The sequence below is a fragment of the Coregonus clupeaformis genome, chromosome 19 (genome assembly GCF_020615455.1).
Source record: "Coregonus clupeaformis isolate EN_2021a chromosome 19, ASM2061545v1, whole genome shotgun sequence".
Lineage (NCBI taxonomy): Eukaryota > Metazoa > Chordata > Actinopteri > Salmoniformes > Salmonidae > Coregonus > Coregonus clupeaformis.
In genome coordinates this window covers 39,084,944-39,102,009 of record NC_059210.1, presented here as the reverse complement: position 1 = coordinate 39,102,009, position 17,066 = coordinate 39,084,944, and the positions used below count along the sequence as shown (strand labels likewise).

Below are 17,066 nucleotides of genomic sequence, written 5' to 3'. Positions count from 1 at the left end.
AGGGAAAGAAAAATCTCACATTGTTACACATCATAGTTTATCATTTTAAAACACAGTATTTTTGTCCCTTATTCAATGAACCCAAATAAAATGTAACCTTTAATTAGATTATATTATGTATTTGCTTATTTGTCTGCATACCTATTCATTGTATTCATCTGTTTACAATGTCTACCATGTAAATCTAATTTCAAGTCAATGTTTCTTTTCAGGGGGTGACCTGGTTTAAAGGTGTACTGTCAGCCAGTCCCAGACATTGTAAGAAACAAATGAGAGCACCAAAATAACAAGCACAACAGCCATTAAAAGGGCTGAATCTAATCTTCTTGAGATCATCTCTGAATATATCTGGACTTGATAGCAGCTTACAACAGGCCTTCTTGTGTTATGTTATACAATTTAGGCCATGTTTTGTTCTCTTCGTGTACAAAAGCTTATTGTTGCTTTTGTTTCATGGTTGTAACTATTGGTCTGTAACGATGGTCCAAAGAGACAACAAGGTCTGTGGCAGGCATTCTTACTGACACAAAAGAGAGACAAAACAGACAGGGTCATCTGAGGTAAGTGTGCTCTTCATACTGAGCAGGCTTAGGAAGTTCTCTCTCAAAGACAAGGGTCAATATTTTGAGACACTCTCTTGACATATATTTTATTAAGATCTGGGATCCTAGGTTCCTCTCCTTCACCGAGATAACACCTGTGTTTAAAAACATACCATCCATCTCAGCTCAACACAGAAAACAACACACAAAGCCACAGTGCCCAAAGCCTCCTCTCTCTCTCTCTCTCTCACACACACACAAACACACACCATCTATTATCAATCATCTCTGTTTCAATTGTGTCTGTCAATTACTCCAAGTGGGAATGGATACAAGCATAGCTAATGGGATGTCATCACTGAAAGACTGCTACAATAACAGACCATATAAAACCCAGCCGCTGTTTATATAAGTGTTTCATGTAGGACACTAAATATACTGTCAGAATGTAAACAAAACAATACGTCACACCTGTATTGGCTGTCGCCTGTCACCCTATAAACCCAAGATAATCCTTTCACTGTAACACTTGGAGCAAACCATCTCCTCTGGGTCTCTTGATATATAATGACCACAATAATGATTTCTTCTAACAGTCCATTTACACCAGGGGAGCAGAGCTACAATTGTAGCCATGACAAAACATTGAATGTGTTGAGATTCTCAGGACTGTAGTTGTCTTTATTATTATAAAGACAAACCCAAACAAACAGTATCAACATACGCAATCTCACAGTGGGTGGGAGACCTGCTAAGCTCATTGCCAACTCCCTGTCTATATGTCAAGGCAGGTACTGGTCAAGACAGTACCGTGTGATATAGACGTAACAAACATAGAGAAAACACCACACAAAAAGAACATAGAAAACCAGACAGGTCGGCAAGAGGTTTAAATTGCTACTTGGAAGGTGAAACGATCAGTGGAAGAAATGTCTTGACATATGAGCTCCTTTGGCTAAACCTGTTATGTTCTTACAAAGGCTTAGGACACCGTCTCAGTGAGCGTCACAGGGCCTGTGCAATGAGACAAACAGTCCTGCTTTAAATTGCCCGGCCCTGATCCATGTCAACACACCATTTACCTGATGCTATGTTTTCTCCTAATTTCCACAAAGCTGTATCTACCCTCACACCAATGACCATAACAAAAGCTTCGTAGTTATCATTTTTATCTACTGATACTTAGATTTGAATTGAATGGAAGACAACATATGCAATCTCTACATTCATATGAATGACATCCATAGAACACATAGTGCACCATAGGCCAAACATTCACTCCAAAAAATAATTATTCAATCTATCCTGCCAAGAATAGTGAGCACAGTGTTTATCAGGATAAATGGCCTTTATTTGCTCCTGTCAGTGTGATGCACTTTTCCAAATGTAGAACCCAAATGATTACTTGGGTAGAAAATAGTATTTGCTTTCTCCTATCGACACGAATGCCCTGGGGCTCCATTTGTGAGCCATCAAGCTGCATGTCCTCTTTGTTTCATTGAGAATTTTGTTCCTGCTCCTTGAACAGCCAGAGGGAGGGGGAGGGGTGGAGCAACTCAAACACAAAGACTAATTTGTTTGTTAGTCAAAAGAAACTCTAGGCCTCACTTCCTGTTGGAGGCATTAATTCAATCAGTGGGAGTCTGGTGGGGAAGAGACAGGAGGGGCAGTGGGGGATATTGTGGCAACAGAGGAGATAGGGTTTCTGCCAGACGAGACTATCTGAGGCCTTACTATCGGTGTAAACCCGTCGGCGATAAAAGGAGCAGGAGAAATGAATTTATTTGAAATGAAAGTATTTTTGGAAGCTATAGTGGCATTACTTAAGAGACCACGCTTCCTGAAATTAAACAGATTATCTAATACTACTACTAAACCTGTGACACTCCTACACCTGAACATGTTGCGACATCTCTGTTCTGAAACCAACATAACACCACATCCCCTTATCATACACAATGCCAACAAAGGAGGGGAGGGGGGGAGAAGGAAAGAAAGAAAGAAATAACGAATTCCACCTCACTGCTTTCTCACTACCTTGTTAAAGGCGTCAGTATGCTTCAGTTCGGCTGGCGCCTAGCCGAATTCGGCTAGGTGAACCGAATGAGTGTGCTCGCATACCCTCTTAAAATACCTTCGCTTGAAAAACAAGAGAGAAGCAGCAATAGTTCTGTTTGTCCATTTTGAGACGCCATAGCCTTAAAATAGTCAGAATCTAAGATAACTCATGAAAATCTGTCATTAATATTGACGTTTTTTCCGAGGAGATCTTAGTCGCGCAATTTTACAGTATTTCTCAATTTAAAAATGTGCATGAAAACGAGTTGAATGACAACAAAGATTTTACTGAATAATCAATACTGTTGACCAATCACCAACGAAGGGGCGTAGACTTTCAGATCTGTGCATTCTGACAAGACTGGTCTATTTGCACAAAAAATGTTGTCTTCATATTTGTATAAGAATTCGTTTAAACAGACAGTATGGGGAAATTAATTAAATGCCAGCCCTGACAGCAATCATTCCCTATTGTTGTGTAACGGCTGTGTCTAGCCACTGTCCTCACAATGGGATAAGCACACATAGAATAAAGTGCTTCTTCCTGTCCCTGTGCGCTGTTCACACTGCTGAGTAAACACACATATCTCCAGCGCGTAACGGGATCCAGCGGCTCATGTTCATGATTGATAACCTTGCCCTGACCTTCCATAGGAATGTCATCCCACACACAGTCATACACACAAACGCACAAACACACGTGACTCTGTGAATGAGTCAGTGATCTCGCTGATCCGTGCATGTAAAATGAAGACATGATCATTGTGCAGTAAAGTAAAAATCCAAGGGTAGTAAACAACTTGAATATTACAATATATCAGCCATGATCTTTTAACAGACTAAAAATGCACATTTTGCTTTAACTGAACTTTGACTGACAGGTTAAGCTGTGTAGCATAACAGGAGAGGAAGTCAGTCCCTATGGGACAGATCAGTATGTTGAGTTCTTTATCAAAGGTTACTGAAACCATTTAACAGTCCAGTATGAGACCATTCTCGGAAAGGGAATAACTGTATATTTTGCAGGTCTTCCTGCTGTAAACCCCAGCAAGGTTGTTATGGGGACAAGATCTGGGGCTGGACCTTATTGAATTTAATCACCCACAAGTTCATGTCCATCAGAACACATGATACTTTCCTATTTTTTTGTGTTTAGATATGCAGACAAATGTTAGCGTCTGATGGGCAGTGCAAAGGCAGTGGACCTGGTCCCTCCCTCCCTCCCAGTCCCTCACACCTGCCATCTCAACTTGACTTAATCCCCCACATGCTGGAAGTCATCTGACCAGTGGTCTGGTGGGCCACTTCCCCTGCATGGTCTTCACTTCAAAAGGCTCAGATATCAGACCCAGACTGGTAACACAACACTGTCACCCCTTACACACACACTACAAACCCTCTCCTCGGTTCCATCGCAGCATGGCAGAGAACGGGTAAACACACACATACCTGCAGTCTTTTAAATATAGTTTATAGTCACATTTAATAGGTTTGCACAATCAGTTTCAATACCACACACAGTTTAGCTTAACAGTTGCGCTATTGAGGTACAGCTAAAACATTAGCTCCCCACCCATTTTACAGCATCTACAGCTTATTTATATGGTTTGTCCATATCAAGTGTTACAAATCAAAGAACTGCATATTACCAAAGAGAAGATGTTCCCCAGAACAATAATACAAATTATGAAAGTCCCCATTTTTATATGGATCTGCCCAGTCTCTTGATCTGCAGCCTGTCACTGATACAGTATGTGCAATCTATTAGAAGAGATAATATTTGCAATCATCTTGCAAATTGTACAATACTCCACAGGCTTTTAAACCTACGGGCCACAGCACATGATGATGTATGCGGCTGGCCAGAGATTGCATATGAGCAAGTACTCTTACAGCCCATTTTAAATAAGTGTTTAATTAAGCATTGTAAACCTCAGCTTGCGGCCTGGAGAAGCCGTAGGACAGCATTTGACTGCACTCTCACAAACTAGCACAGTGACACACTTTCCCATCCCTGCCTGCACAGCGGCATGCCAGTGAGACAGGCTGCCTGCCACGCTGCGCTGTACTGCAGTGCGAGAACAGAGCAGTGCACAAGGCACACACACACACACAGGCATGCACACTGCACTGACTCCCTCGCTGGGGGTGAGACACGATATGCCAGCATCACTGCCCCCTTAGCGGATACAGGGCTGAGGGATAGGTAGAGGCACAGAGCGAGAGACCGAACACTTCCAGTCACGAGACAGTGTGGGAGTCTTACTGTCTCACCCATGAGAGAGAGGGTGCATTTCATTTTTTATTTAACCTTTATTTTGACCGGGAGTCATGCTGAGACCACAGTCTCTTTTACATTATAGCCCTGTATACACATCAATACACATCAATATACACATCAAATTAATTCATGTCTGAGTCACTAGTCCCAGTCCCAGTCACGAAGACCGCTGCACCGCAGTCCTTTGTACCCCTCAACCAAAGGCAGAGAGGGAGCTTGGATGTTAAACGCAGAGGAACACCTACCCATCCCCCCTTTCTGTGTAACCTTGGTGACAGCTACTACCATACTGCTTTCCAGGAGGAATGGATCCAGTCGTAACTCTGCATTAGCAATAACAGTGTGTCTGCGTTAAACAAGGGGCAGGAGTCACAGGACATGAACAAACAGTGGATGCTGAGTCTAACAATACACACACAGTGAGATCTGTCTTCATTTAAGGCCAACAGGTGAGAATAGCATAATTATTCTAAATTGTAATTTTAGCCCTGAATCCCACACAAACTTTTACTTGAGCTCCAACAAGGAGTCAGTGGAGTAAAGTTATGAGTCATGCTAGCCAAAAGGAGTACCTCAAATAGTGTGTGTCAGAGTGTGGCTGGGGCTGGGGTTCGATAGGAGCAGGTGTCTGCTGCCAGGCCAGGCTGTCCAGAGACCGCCCGTGTGAACAGCAAAGACCAATAAAACAGTTCACAAACTCTCCACTCTTCCAAATAACAAAACCATGTCTGTTTCCCTAGCGGGTGTATTTTTGCACATTCTATTTCCAAACACCAACTTTCTCCTCTCTCTCTCTGCCTCTCTCTCTCTCACCCTTTCTCTCTCTCTCTCTCTCTCTCTCTCTCGATGTATCATTGAGCCTTGTTTGCTGTATACTTGGAACCAATGGCATGGAAAGTTTACTGTGGTGGGAGTTAAAAGGGAGCTTAATTACATTTTATTAGCGTGGACAGATTATTAAAACGCACAGGGTAAAAAGTATACAAGCCCTAATGGAGCATGGCCATTCATATCTAAAATATAGTCCTTGATTAAATTTAGCAGATTTTTTAAACCTTTGGGCAATATCATTCTCATATACACTACATTACCAAAAGTATGTGGCCACCTGCTCGTCGAACATCTCATTCCAAGATCATGGGCATTAATATGGAGTTGGTCCCCCCTTTGCTGCTATACCAGCCTCCACTCTTATGGGAATGCTTTCGACTAGATGTTGGAACATTGCTGTGGGGACTTGCTTCCATTCAGCCACAAGAGCATTAGTGAGGTCGGGCACTGATGTTGGGCGATTAGGCCTGACTCGCAGTTAGTGTTCCAATTCATCCCAAAGGTGTTCGATGGGGTTGAGGTCAGGGCTCTGTGCAGGCCAGTCAAGTTCTTCCACACCAAACTCAACAAACCATTTCTGTATGAATCTTGCTTTGTGCACGGGGGCATTGTCATGCTGAAACAGGAAAGGACCTTCCCCAAACTGTTGCCATAAAGTTGGAAGCACAGAATCGTCTAGAATGTCATTGTATACTGTAGCATTAAGATTTCCCTTCACTGGAACTAAGGAGCCTGAACCATGAAAAACAGCCCCAGACCATTATTCCTACTCCACCAAACTTTACAGTTGGCACTATGCATTGAAGCAGGTAGCGTTCTCCTGGCATCCACCAAACCCAGATTTGTCCGTCGGACTGCCAGATAGTGAAGCGTGATTCATCAGTCCAGAGAACGCGTTTCCACTGCTCCAGAGTCCAATGGCGGGGCGCTTTACACCACTCCAGCCGGCGTATGGTGATCTTAGGCTTATGTGCGGCTGCTCGGCCATGGACCCCATTTCATTAAGCTCCCGACGAACAATTATTGTGCTGACGTTGCTTCCAGAGGCAGTTTGGAACTCAGTGGTGAGTGTTGCAACTGAGGAGAGATTATTTTTATGCGCTACGCGCTTCAGCACTCGGTGGTCCTGTTCTGTGAGCTTGTGTGGCCTACAACTTCACGGCTGAGCCGTTGTTGCTCCTAGACGTTTCCATTTCACAATAACAGAACTTACAGTTGACCGAGATAGCTCTAGCAGGGCAGAAATTTGACAAACTGACTAGTTGGAAAGGGGGCATCCAATGACGGTGCCACGTTAAAAGTCACTTAGCTCTTCAGTAAGGCCATTCTACTGCCAATGTTTGTCTATGGAAATTGCATGGCTGTGTGCTCGATTTTATACACCTGTCAGCAACGGGTGTGGCTGAAATATCCAAATCCACTAATTTGAAAGGGTGTCCACATACTTTTGTATATATAGTGTATATTCCGTACACTGTTTATCGTAAAAACAGATGGGCTGTCATCAACACTAATTTAGAGTACAAAAACGTTTAACCATGAAATTAATGTAAACAAGATTTGTTGCTGAAGTGAAATGGTAAACATGCATGTTTATTATCACTTGTTTACGGTCGTCTGGCCTATATTGGTCTGACACCTGAAAGTTCTGAGCTTGTTTCCAGTCCCTACACATGATAGTGAGCTATATGTTGAGAAGCTCCACCCATGGCTTGGAGGTCAGTGTCAATGAACTGAGAGGTGTCATTAGCATGCTATGTGTCAAGACACACTGAAGGACAATGGATCCCCAAAGTTCAAGAATAAAATATTTTCATGGGCTTCCCTACAGAGGTGGTGGGACCCAGGCGGGCTCAGCAGGGTGCTGAGAACTGCCTCACTCTGTGATTCACAGTGGTGAGGACGCTGGCCTGACCACACTGGTCAATAGAGTCCTCCTCCTTTTTTCATGCTAATTGAGGTCAATCCCTGTCTTCTTTCCATGTGAAAATCATCTCCATTATCCCACATCCCCTTCCCTTCCTCTCCTCAGTCCTAGCACAACACACAGCCATTCTCATCAATGACATCCACAGGGCTACACAAACACACTAGCTAGTAACTATACAAAATCAACCAGAAATCAATCACTTTTTTTTTAAACACCTCTCGTAAAGTAGCCAAGTGCAAATGTCATTTCTGATGGATCCCCATAATCACCTATAATGTAAATGCAACCACCAAAGTACTATAGATATGGGCCTCTATCAAAAATAAACAGCACCTGACAAACCAATAAATAACAACTGGCTGACAGTAGCTTGTAATAAAGACTGTGTCTAAGTACAATCTGTGAGTTGTAATTTTAGTGTTTCACCAATAAACACATGACACCCCCTTATTGAGCAATTCAGAAGGTTCGTTTGTGAAGGGTCTTATAAATCTATTGATTTTGCAGGAGACATGATTCAGTCACTGTTGGGTCCCCTTTGCTCCACCACATGGTGTTTATCCGTAGAGATTCCACTAAGCAGCTTAACAGCAGTCAAACTTAAACATGATCAAAGTGAGCCGTTACTGTAAATATTCCTAATATATTTATATATTTATTATCTTTCTATTATTTTTATATTTTTCTCTCTGCATTGTTAGGAAGGGCCAGTAAGTAAGTGTTTCACTGTTAGTCTACACCTGTTGTTTATGAAGAATGTGACAAATAACATTTTATTTCATGGTAACAAACTGGCCATATACTCTATTCAGAGGGGACAAAGTCTTCCTAAACGCATTGAGCCTCATTCAGCTTTTCCCATTCAGATAATACATGACTGGATAAAACATGTTGTTCTATATAGGTCATATACCTTCACCTGTCTTTACAGGTGTAAATGAATAAGACTGGAGAATTGTATACTGTGCAAACCTTAAAATAGGTCCAACTTTAAGAGAAATATTGACAAAGTAGCTTGCTTCGAAACATCATTACATTTGACCACTTTATTCACTCTCCAAAAAGACCTGCCCCTTCTTGACCTGCCCCAGTTGTCTTCTCCACCAACTAACAAGCCATTGCCTTTTCATAGAGACTACTCAAAACATGATGAAGCACCCTATTTACATCAATCAGCACAATTAGGAGATTCTATGACAGGTTACAGGAACTATTGTGAGAAAGGATTGCAAGAAAGGTGGGGAATGTCAATCAACAGAGCATGACCAAAACATTGGGAGATCTGAGCTCACGTCCAATGCATTGTTTTATGTAATGGAAAATAACCTATTTCTTTACAAGCTGCTCAATCCTTCAAAGTCATTGTGGTGCACTTGTGGGAACTACTTATACGTTATTTAAAGATAATTGTTTATTTCTTTAACATAGAACTTGCATGTGGATGAGACTGGAGGTATTGTAAATAGAGGACTGAATAGTAGCTCAGTTGTAAATGTGATTTTCTAGAAGAGGTCATCTGCATTTCGTGTGTATTCCACCAATTGCTTGCTTACTCATGGCATAAACAATTGTTTAGCCTACTTGGGTATCCAACGACCTTGTCCCTGTTTCTGAATACCACACCACTTTTAAGAGGTCGCATAGACCTGTGGTAAAGATAGATTGAGGTAATCGGGTAGGCCTATACCTTTATTTGAATACATAGAAGAGGGTAAGAGACTAAACTTTACCATTGTATATTGTAAACTAATTCTGGTGAAATAGCCTACTACTAGGCTTTCCTCCAAAATGTGACATCAAGTTCTATATACTATTATAATCAAATAATAACAACAGTTTCCTGTATTTTTTGTCAGTAAATCAAAGGCCAAAAGCGAAGATTAGGCCTATATATGACAATATTTTCCTCTAGGCTACTATGCGCGTGGATGTGCATGCGCAGCATGAAATTGGTTCGACTCGAAACCGTGCTTTGCCACCACCACTACGAATGCAAAATGGCCACATGGTCGAAGTAGTAACCTTCATCCATGGATTCATCCTCGTTCGTTTGCGGAAAAACATAATCGTAAAGGCTCAAATTGTTAAGGCTGTAATTAACTCATAGCCTACAATATGCGATATGTGCCTAAGATTGATCCAAAATTAAAAACATAGTTTGTTTGTAAGCTACTGTGGAAATCTAACAATTCCAATTACTAATGTGCTATGTTTACATTATGCAATGTACTATATTTTCAGCAATTTCCAATAGCTAAGATAAGCTTTTAATAGCTAAGATTTGTTTTAATCATCCATTTGCTTTTGGCTATTTACTCCAAATGTGCTTAATCTCTGAACTCATGTGAGCCTGGCTATGAAGCCTACAATAACATGTAGCATGTATGCCTATGTATCTCTTTAGTGGCATGTAGCCCATATGATATGTACCAAAAAAAAGATAGCCTACTGATACTGTGGTCAGACCAACAATACAGCTGTAACTAAGTAACTTTAATAATAACAGATCAAATAGCTACAATCTCAAACGATAGACATTAACTACAGATGCCATTGGCGACTATATGTTGAAGCATTGTAACGGCTCGCATGAATGAGGATAAAACCAAAGAAACACGCTAACGAATAGCTACAGTATTATTTTGAGTAGGACTTCACAATGACACTTACTTTCTCCATTTGCGGACAACAGGCAGATAGTGGAGACAGACAGCATCAGACCCCAGAACAAGGTCGAATTATTCCTTTCTGTCCCAGATCTCATTCCTGATCAATTATTAACCTCACTAAAAAGCAAATTACTTAATTCCAAAAAAGTGGAAAAGGGAGATGATGCCACTAAAATCACAAAAAGTAAAATACACTGTTTGACAGGTCGATACAAATTCGTGTTTAGAGGATAGGCTACTCTTGTTCCGAGTCTCAGGGTTTTGTGTATAGGGGTATTATAAAAAAATATATATATATAACATGAAATAAATTAAAACAATTCGTTATTCTTGCCAAAGACAGAATGATTCAAGGGTGGCTGGCAAAACAGACATCCGTGCCACTGATTTTACTCGACATATGACAGTAATCCGCATCCTCAGTCTCCATCTCTTGAAACACCAGTAATGGTGTGCACGAGCTTTTATGACTGGCAATCGAACGATATTCACTTGTAGACCAAAGAGACTTCCGATCTTCTATCATTAATTTCCGTCTGAGTGATGGACATTAACAATATTGTCTAGGGTGGAGGCTGAGATGGGAAATGAATGAAAACGTAACTCTGCTAAATAAACCTTTCCAACAAGACGCAATCAAAAATATCCGCCAGAACAGAAATTGTTTCACCAATCGCACCCCCTTTTTCTCCTCCCTGCGCTTTCTGTCTTCACGGTTAACGCAGTCAGTCGGCTCCTTTGCAGCTGAAAAAAATACTTATGCCACGCGAGAGTAGACTATCCGGCTTCGGTTAGAGTGGAGTATGCTATACTTGCACCAAACTCAAGCTTCCGTTATGTCCTGTGAGCCGTTTATAGTTGATGATGTGTATTTCTTCGTTTTCCCGGACAGCTCCAGTAAGCAGCAATCCCATCACTTGCCCTCGTTCTCGGTCTAGTCCGTAGAATCACTGCTGTAAACAAGAGTCAGGTCCGCTCACATAGAAACACAGCCCTAAGCATACAGCAAGTCATGTAGAAAAGCTGGAATGGAGTAGGCCTAGTCTATGACATGGATAAGCAATGTTTAGGTCTCGTTACACTTAATTCATTCAAAAGTATGCAGTCCTGCAAAAAACTATTTTACGCAAAGGTTGTAAATAGATTGTACACTGTTATTTATAGCTCCCTTTATATAGGCTACAGTTAACAGCCTACATCTGTAATAAACAGTAACACATTGGTTGTATTCATGAGATTGTTATTTTGGCGTTTGCCAAACAGTGTTTTTATATAGGCATATGACCAGACTACACTGTTATTAATTATTAGGCTACTTTTATTATTGCCAATGTGGTCATGGGCAAGCGCCATAACAAACACACAGTTTCAACTAATAATCTAAACAAATAATTAATAATTAATCTACATGTAAACCCTTTATAACCGTAGCCAACCTTAATGTAAAGTAACGTAAATTAAGCTATTTAGTCTGATTAGTGGAAGCAAAAAATAAAAATAAAAAGGCATTATTCTGCGCATAGGTTTATCTATATATTCCATATATTATTTTGTGTAGCAGTAACAAGCGCGATATCTGGAAGGAAATATTGTTTATTTGTTGTTCCCGGGAATAGAATATTATAGCATTAGCCTAAACCTCATTTGAAATCTAGAAATGTTAGATTCCAGCCCCACTGGAAGTTTGGCTATATCAAAACAGGCAGGCCTAATCCCTCTTTCCGGGATAAACATTTAGGAAGCACAAAATCATTTTGGGGGTTTCACAATCACAGTGCAACATTGTATTGTCTGATGCATTTAGCTTTCTTAGAACGCAAAACAATTTGTTATATTAGATTAGGCCTACTGTTATAGATTTACACAGGTAATATAAATAGCCTAGCGCCTTAGCCTATATGTTAGTGTATTGCCGCAGTGCCTGTTTTGATTGAATTCTGTCGGGATATTTTGGTTGTAGGCTATATGGATGGGAATGTATTTTTCAAATAGTTAATCTCAAACCATACCCAGTTACGAATTTTAGATGTGCACATATGCTATTTTCCCTGCGACACACGAAAGCCCAAAGCAAATAGTAAAATCCGCCACAGAGATTTATTGAAATGCACGGATTGGACTCAATATTAGCATTCATTCATCCGTAGCCTGTCTCTGGCTTGTTTTGCATAGATAGCGCGCAATGGGCGGGGCTCAAATAATCCAAGCTAAATCAGCAACAGTACCATTCTGATTTGAATAAATTGAATTCTGATTAAATAATAAAACAGGTCACAAATTCTTGTTTTACATTTTTGGTGTTAACATATAGATACCTTTTTTTTTATGTATGTAGTTATGTCCTTGAGCTGTTCTTGTCTATTCATGTTCTGTATTATGTCATGTTTCATGTTTTGTGTGGACCCCAGGAAGAGTAGCTGCTGCTTTTGCAACAGCTAATGGGGATCATAATAAAATACCAAAATACCAATACATCATCCCATGACATGATTTTTGTTTCACAAAGTTTCTCTTGTTTGCATTTGTTTCATAACATATTGAATTATTTAAAATGATAAAAGAAAGGCTGTGGAGAATTTTGCAGCATATTTTGTTACTTACAAAATATTTGTAAATATTTTTTCCATAGCATATTTGTTCAACCATGATAAAATACATTCTGTGGAGAATGTTGTTCCATATTTTGTTAGTTACAAATGTTTGTAAATATAGCCAAAATCAATTTCATGTTGCCAAAATTGTGATTGAGAAGCAATTATTGATATTTAGTGTAATTTGTGAAAATAGTTTTGACTGCTTTAGATTTCAGTCAGTGAAGAATAGCTCTATTATTACAATTTATACTGTTGGAGTGTTGAGCTCAACAAGACAATTATGTTTACACTGCCCTGCTCGGAGGGGGTAAACTGTCGGGCGAGTTTCGTGCGAGACCTCCGGAGGTAGCGTAGACAAGTGATAATTTCGAAAGTTTAGACAACATTATTTGTTGTCTCTCGAGAAAGTTTGAAATGATTAAAAACGAGAGAAGTAGGTAGGCCTATATGTATTTTCATTTTACGGTAATATGAAAAACAAAACTTCTGACAAAATAATCTAAATGGAAAGAAGATGACATTATGGCTTGTTTGCCTCTTTTACAGCATCGAATGTGAAACATGGCATAGGAATGCCAAAAACTGTTTGATATGCAGCCTACTCATTTATTTGAATGAAGGAATTCTTATGAGAATGTGTGTCTGTCAGAATAACTTCGACTGACAGTGTGCATTCATTTATGTTTAACTCAATTTCAAACTCATATTTTATAAACAACTAGACCTAAGCAGTGGCATCATGCACCAACTATTTTTTAGAGGGCACTCACTGTGTTTTATTTAAATTGTTACAATTAATGATGCCTCTAAACCTAAGGGAAAAGAATAAGACAAGAAATGAGACAGAGAATAAAAGCCATTTTTACTGGCACTCCTGTACCCCTATTCCACCACCACTGATGTTGCAATCAACTATTGCTCATAAATATAAACATTTGCAAGCCATTCGTTTCAATATTGTTTTGCCATCTGTCCAGACCTCTTCTATACAACGCTATCAAAATAGGACATATCCATGCACAATTTTGTAACTGGCGCCCTCTGTTGCTAAAAAAATTGTATCGACACATCATTGAGCATTGGACAATGCACCTTCAAACAAGGGTATTAAACTCTTAAGTGTGTTGCTCTGTCAAAGCTTCTTCAGAGTCTGCTCTGTCTGACACCCTGTTGTATTGCAAGTATTACTGCAAGCCAATAGTCCATATGGTCAGTCATTTACAAGCGTAGGCTACTCTCGCCTTGTTCTTTTGATCCTAACTAGTACCTGGGAAAAGGTTTGTGGAAGCTTTGTAGTGTGGCCCTATCACTTGATTTGAAGGACTAAGAGAAGGCAGCAATAATATTATCAAATCAGGTGGAAATGAATCCAAGGTCATTAATAAAAGGTCAAATGCAATAGTTCTGGTTGAAATGGCTGCCAACAAAAATACTTTATCTGCAACATGTTTGAGTGTCAGCAGAACCATTGTATCTGAAAAGAAAACTGCCTCAAAGAGATAAATCCTTTCACTGATTGAAAGAAATATTACAAAAAAACAAGCAGAGAATTTCTGGCCACCCAGACTGCAGAGATGGTGAGTCATCCTTGCATAATTGTACACTGTACTACCAACACAATGTCCCTGGTCTCCAGTGAATGGCCTGTCTGTCCACTTGCATTTGTTAAATCATCATAAACAGTTACTCATAAAGAGTGGCGGCAGGGCCCACCTACCTTGATCGCCACTGGTTTGCTTTCATTCTGCCCTAGCACTCAAGTGGAAATAAGTGTGTTTACCACCAGAGGGTCACACATGCTAATGAGCGGCTGTTTGTTCTTCACAGCACTCATGCAGGAGAAAATGAATTTTAGAAAGTGGTGATTGTGTGGGAGAGAAAAGGTTATATTTCTGAAATCATAATGTATTTGTGATGTAATTGTTTTAACCCTGCTTGGACCCCTGGAAGAGTAGATGCTGCCTTGGCAGCAGCTAATGGGGATCCTAATAAATGCTAAATCATGAAACGAATATGGAGCACGTTGATGGCTAATTGACACTGGATCCATACTTGCCTACAGTAACTTAAACACTATGCCTAACTATGTACATTTAGCAGTCTAGGTGCATACTTCAAGTCATTTATTGAATATAATGTTTAACAAACTTCATCAAGGGTAAATGTTTACATAATTGGAATAACCTGAACAACACAACAGAGGCAGACTTCCCTCACAGGTATGTGGAGATGGTCATTTGCAATATGATATTCTAATCCTATTGAGATATGTCAGAGTATTATATTGGATTAGGACCATAGACAATTGTGTGTGTGTGTGTGTGTGTGTGTGTGTGTGTGCGTGCGTGCATGTGTATGTGTGTCACAGGAAAAGCAATGACTAGGTATAGGTTATGTCTCTGACACCCTCCAGTATAATAGCTCTGCTGCCAAAACACCTTCATTTAGTCCACGATAATGAGAAACCCATAGCAGTGGAAAAACAGATTTACTCACTAGACTGCGGCTTTTCCCTGCAAGTGGAATTCGAGAAATGTATTCTATTTCTCTGTGGGAAGCTTGCGGTTTTGTGTAATAGTGAAAGAGACATGGATAGAATAAAGAAAATGACAGACGACTGCTGAACCAGACATGACTGCTGAACCAGACATGACTTCAATTCCATTATGTGTCATGGGACCACAGGCAAAGGCATGGGAAAATAATACCTTATCATAACACTTACTGTAGAAATGGCCATCAAAGACATAATTTACATGTATGCATTGTTTTTAGAAATGGACTGAACTATTCAAACTTATAACCAACCTTTTGCCAAGCTATGACCTGCAAAATCACATAAAGAGAATGCAAAAGTACATTAAACTCAGGTGGTGATATTTACAATCTGGCTCAGTTCCAATGGCTTCCAAATGGGGACCAAAACCTGACTACAATCAAATGTACACATGAAACGCCAGTGGGACACATTCTACCTATCAATGAGGATGCTTGGCTGGCCTGTTGTAGTGCTGCTTGTTCCTTATGGTGGTTAAGACCTGGGGGGTCTGAGGCCTTTAAAAACACTGCAAGAAATAATGAACAATGGCTCTGAATAAAATAGGACACCCAGCACAGGACGTGTCCCCATCAATTATGGTGACAAGACCGCACAGCAAGAGCATTAAAGCTACAGTGACCATCATTGCAGTCTCCTCCCTCACAGTTTGATGATGAGCTGCATAATGTGCCGTTATGATTTGTGACTTTAGAGATCAGTTGGGTTGGTTTGGAGTTCCCCAAAATACTGTGTTATTTCATTTCTCTCTATACCACTGTGTCTGATTTGTGCTTAGGTACTAGTGCCAGGTATATTCCCACAAGACTGTTAGCCCCTTGAGCTAAAGCCTACAAATTAGCTCAGGGAGCTGTCTTCAGGTCTCAGACAAGGTTAGTGCATGGTTCACTAAACCACCTCCGCTACACGTATGGTGATGCTCTTAAGACCTGGTTGTAACATCTATTCAAAGTCACAGGTTCTAAATCAAATCATATTTTATTGGTCACATACACATATTTAGCAGATGTTATTGCGGGAGTAGCGAAATGTTTGTAGGTCCATTTAAGGGAAACAGTCGGAGGCAGATAAAAAACAAGTATATTGAAGGATAAAGGTTTGCTGGTTTAAAACCGTTTACAGTACAACTCATCAACACAAATAGCTTCTTAGATCTTTCACTTACACTGAATAGAACTGACACTCCTCAGTGCAGTGCATTCACAGGACTAGAATTGTTAATGACCGAGTTACACAATACTGGCTGACCAAAAACAGTGAAAAATAAAACTACTGCATGAAAGAAAGAGAAAACAGTTAGCCACTGCATTAAAACAAACAGTTAATATTTTAGAAATACAAATACAGTGCATTCGGAAAGTATTCAGACCCCTTGACTTTTTCCACATTTTGTTACAGCCTTATTCTAAATGTAATTAAATCATTTCCCCCCCTCATCAATCTACACACAATACCCCATAATGACAAAGCAAAAACAGGTTTGTAGAAATTTTTGCAAATGTATATAGAAAAAAAAGGGAAATATTATATTTACATAAGTATTCAGACCCTTTACTCAGTACTTTGTTGAAGCACCTTTGGCAGCGATTACAGCCTCAAGTCCT

General features: G+C 40.1%; 1 protein-coding gene across 2 annotated transcripts in view; it reads right to left on the bottom strand.

Moving 5' to 3' along the window:
• Positions 1–11,246, bottom strand: part of igf1ra (insulin-like growth factor 1a receptor) — a 119,529-nt gene extending 108,283 nt beyond the window's left edge. For both annotated transcript variants that reach the window (XM_041837426.1, XM_041837427.1), the window contains exon 1: positions 10,313–11,246. In XM_041837426.1, coding sequence (XP_041693360.1) covers positions 10,313–10,406 — 94 coding nt within the window. In that variant the 5' untranslated portion in view covers positions 10,407–11,246. The remainder of the gene's footprint in view (positions 1–10,312) is intronic.
• Between the last annotated feature and the right edge of the window lie 5,820 nt (positions 11,247–17,066).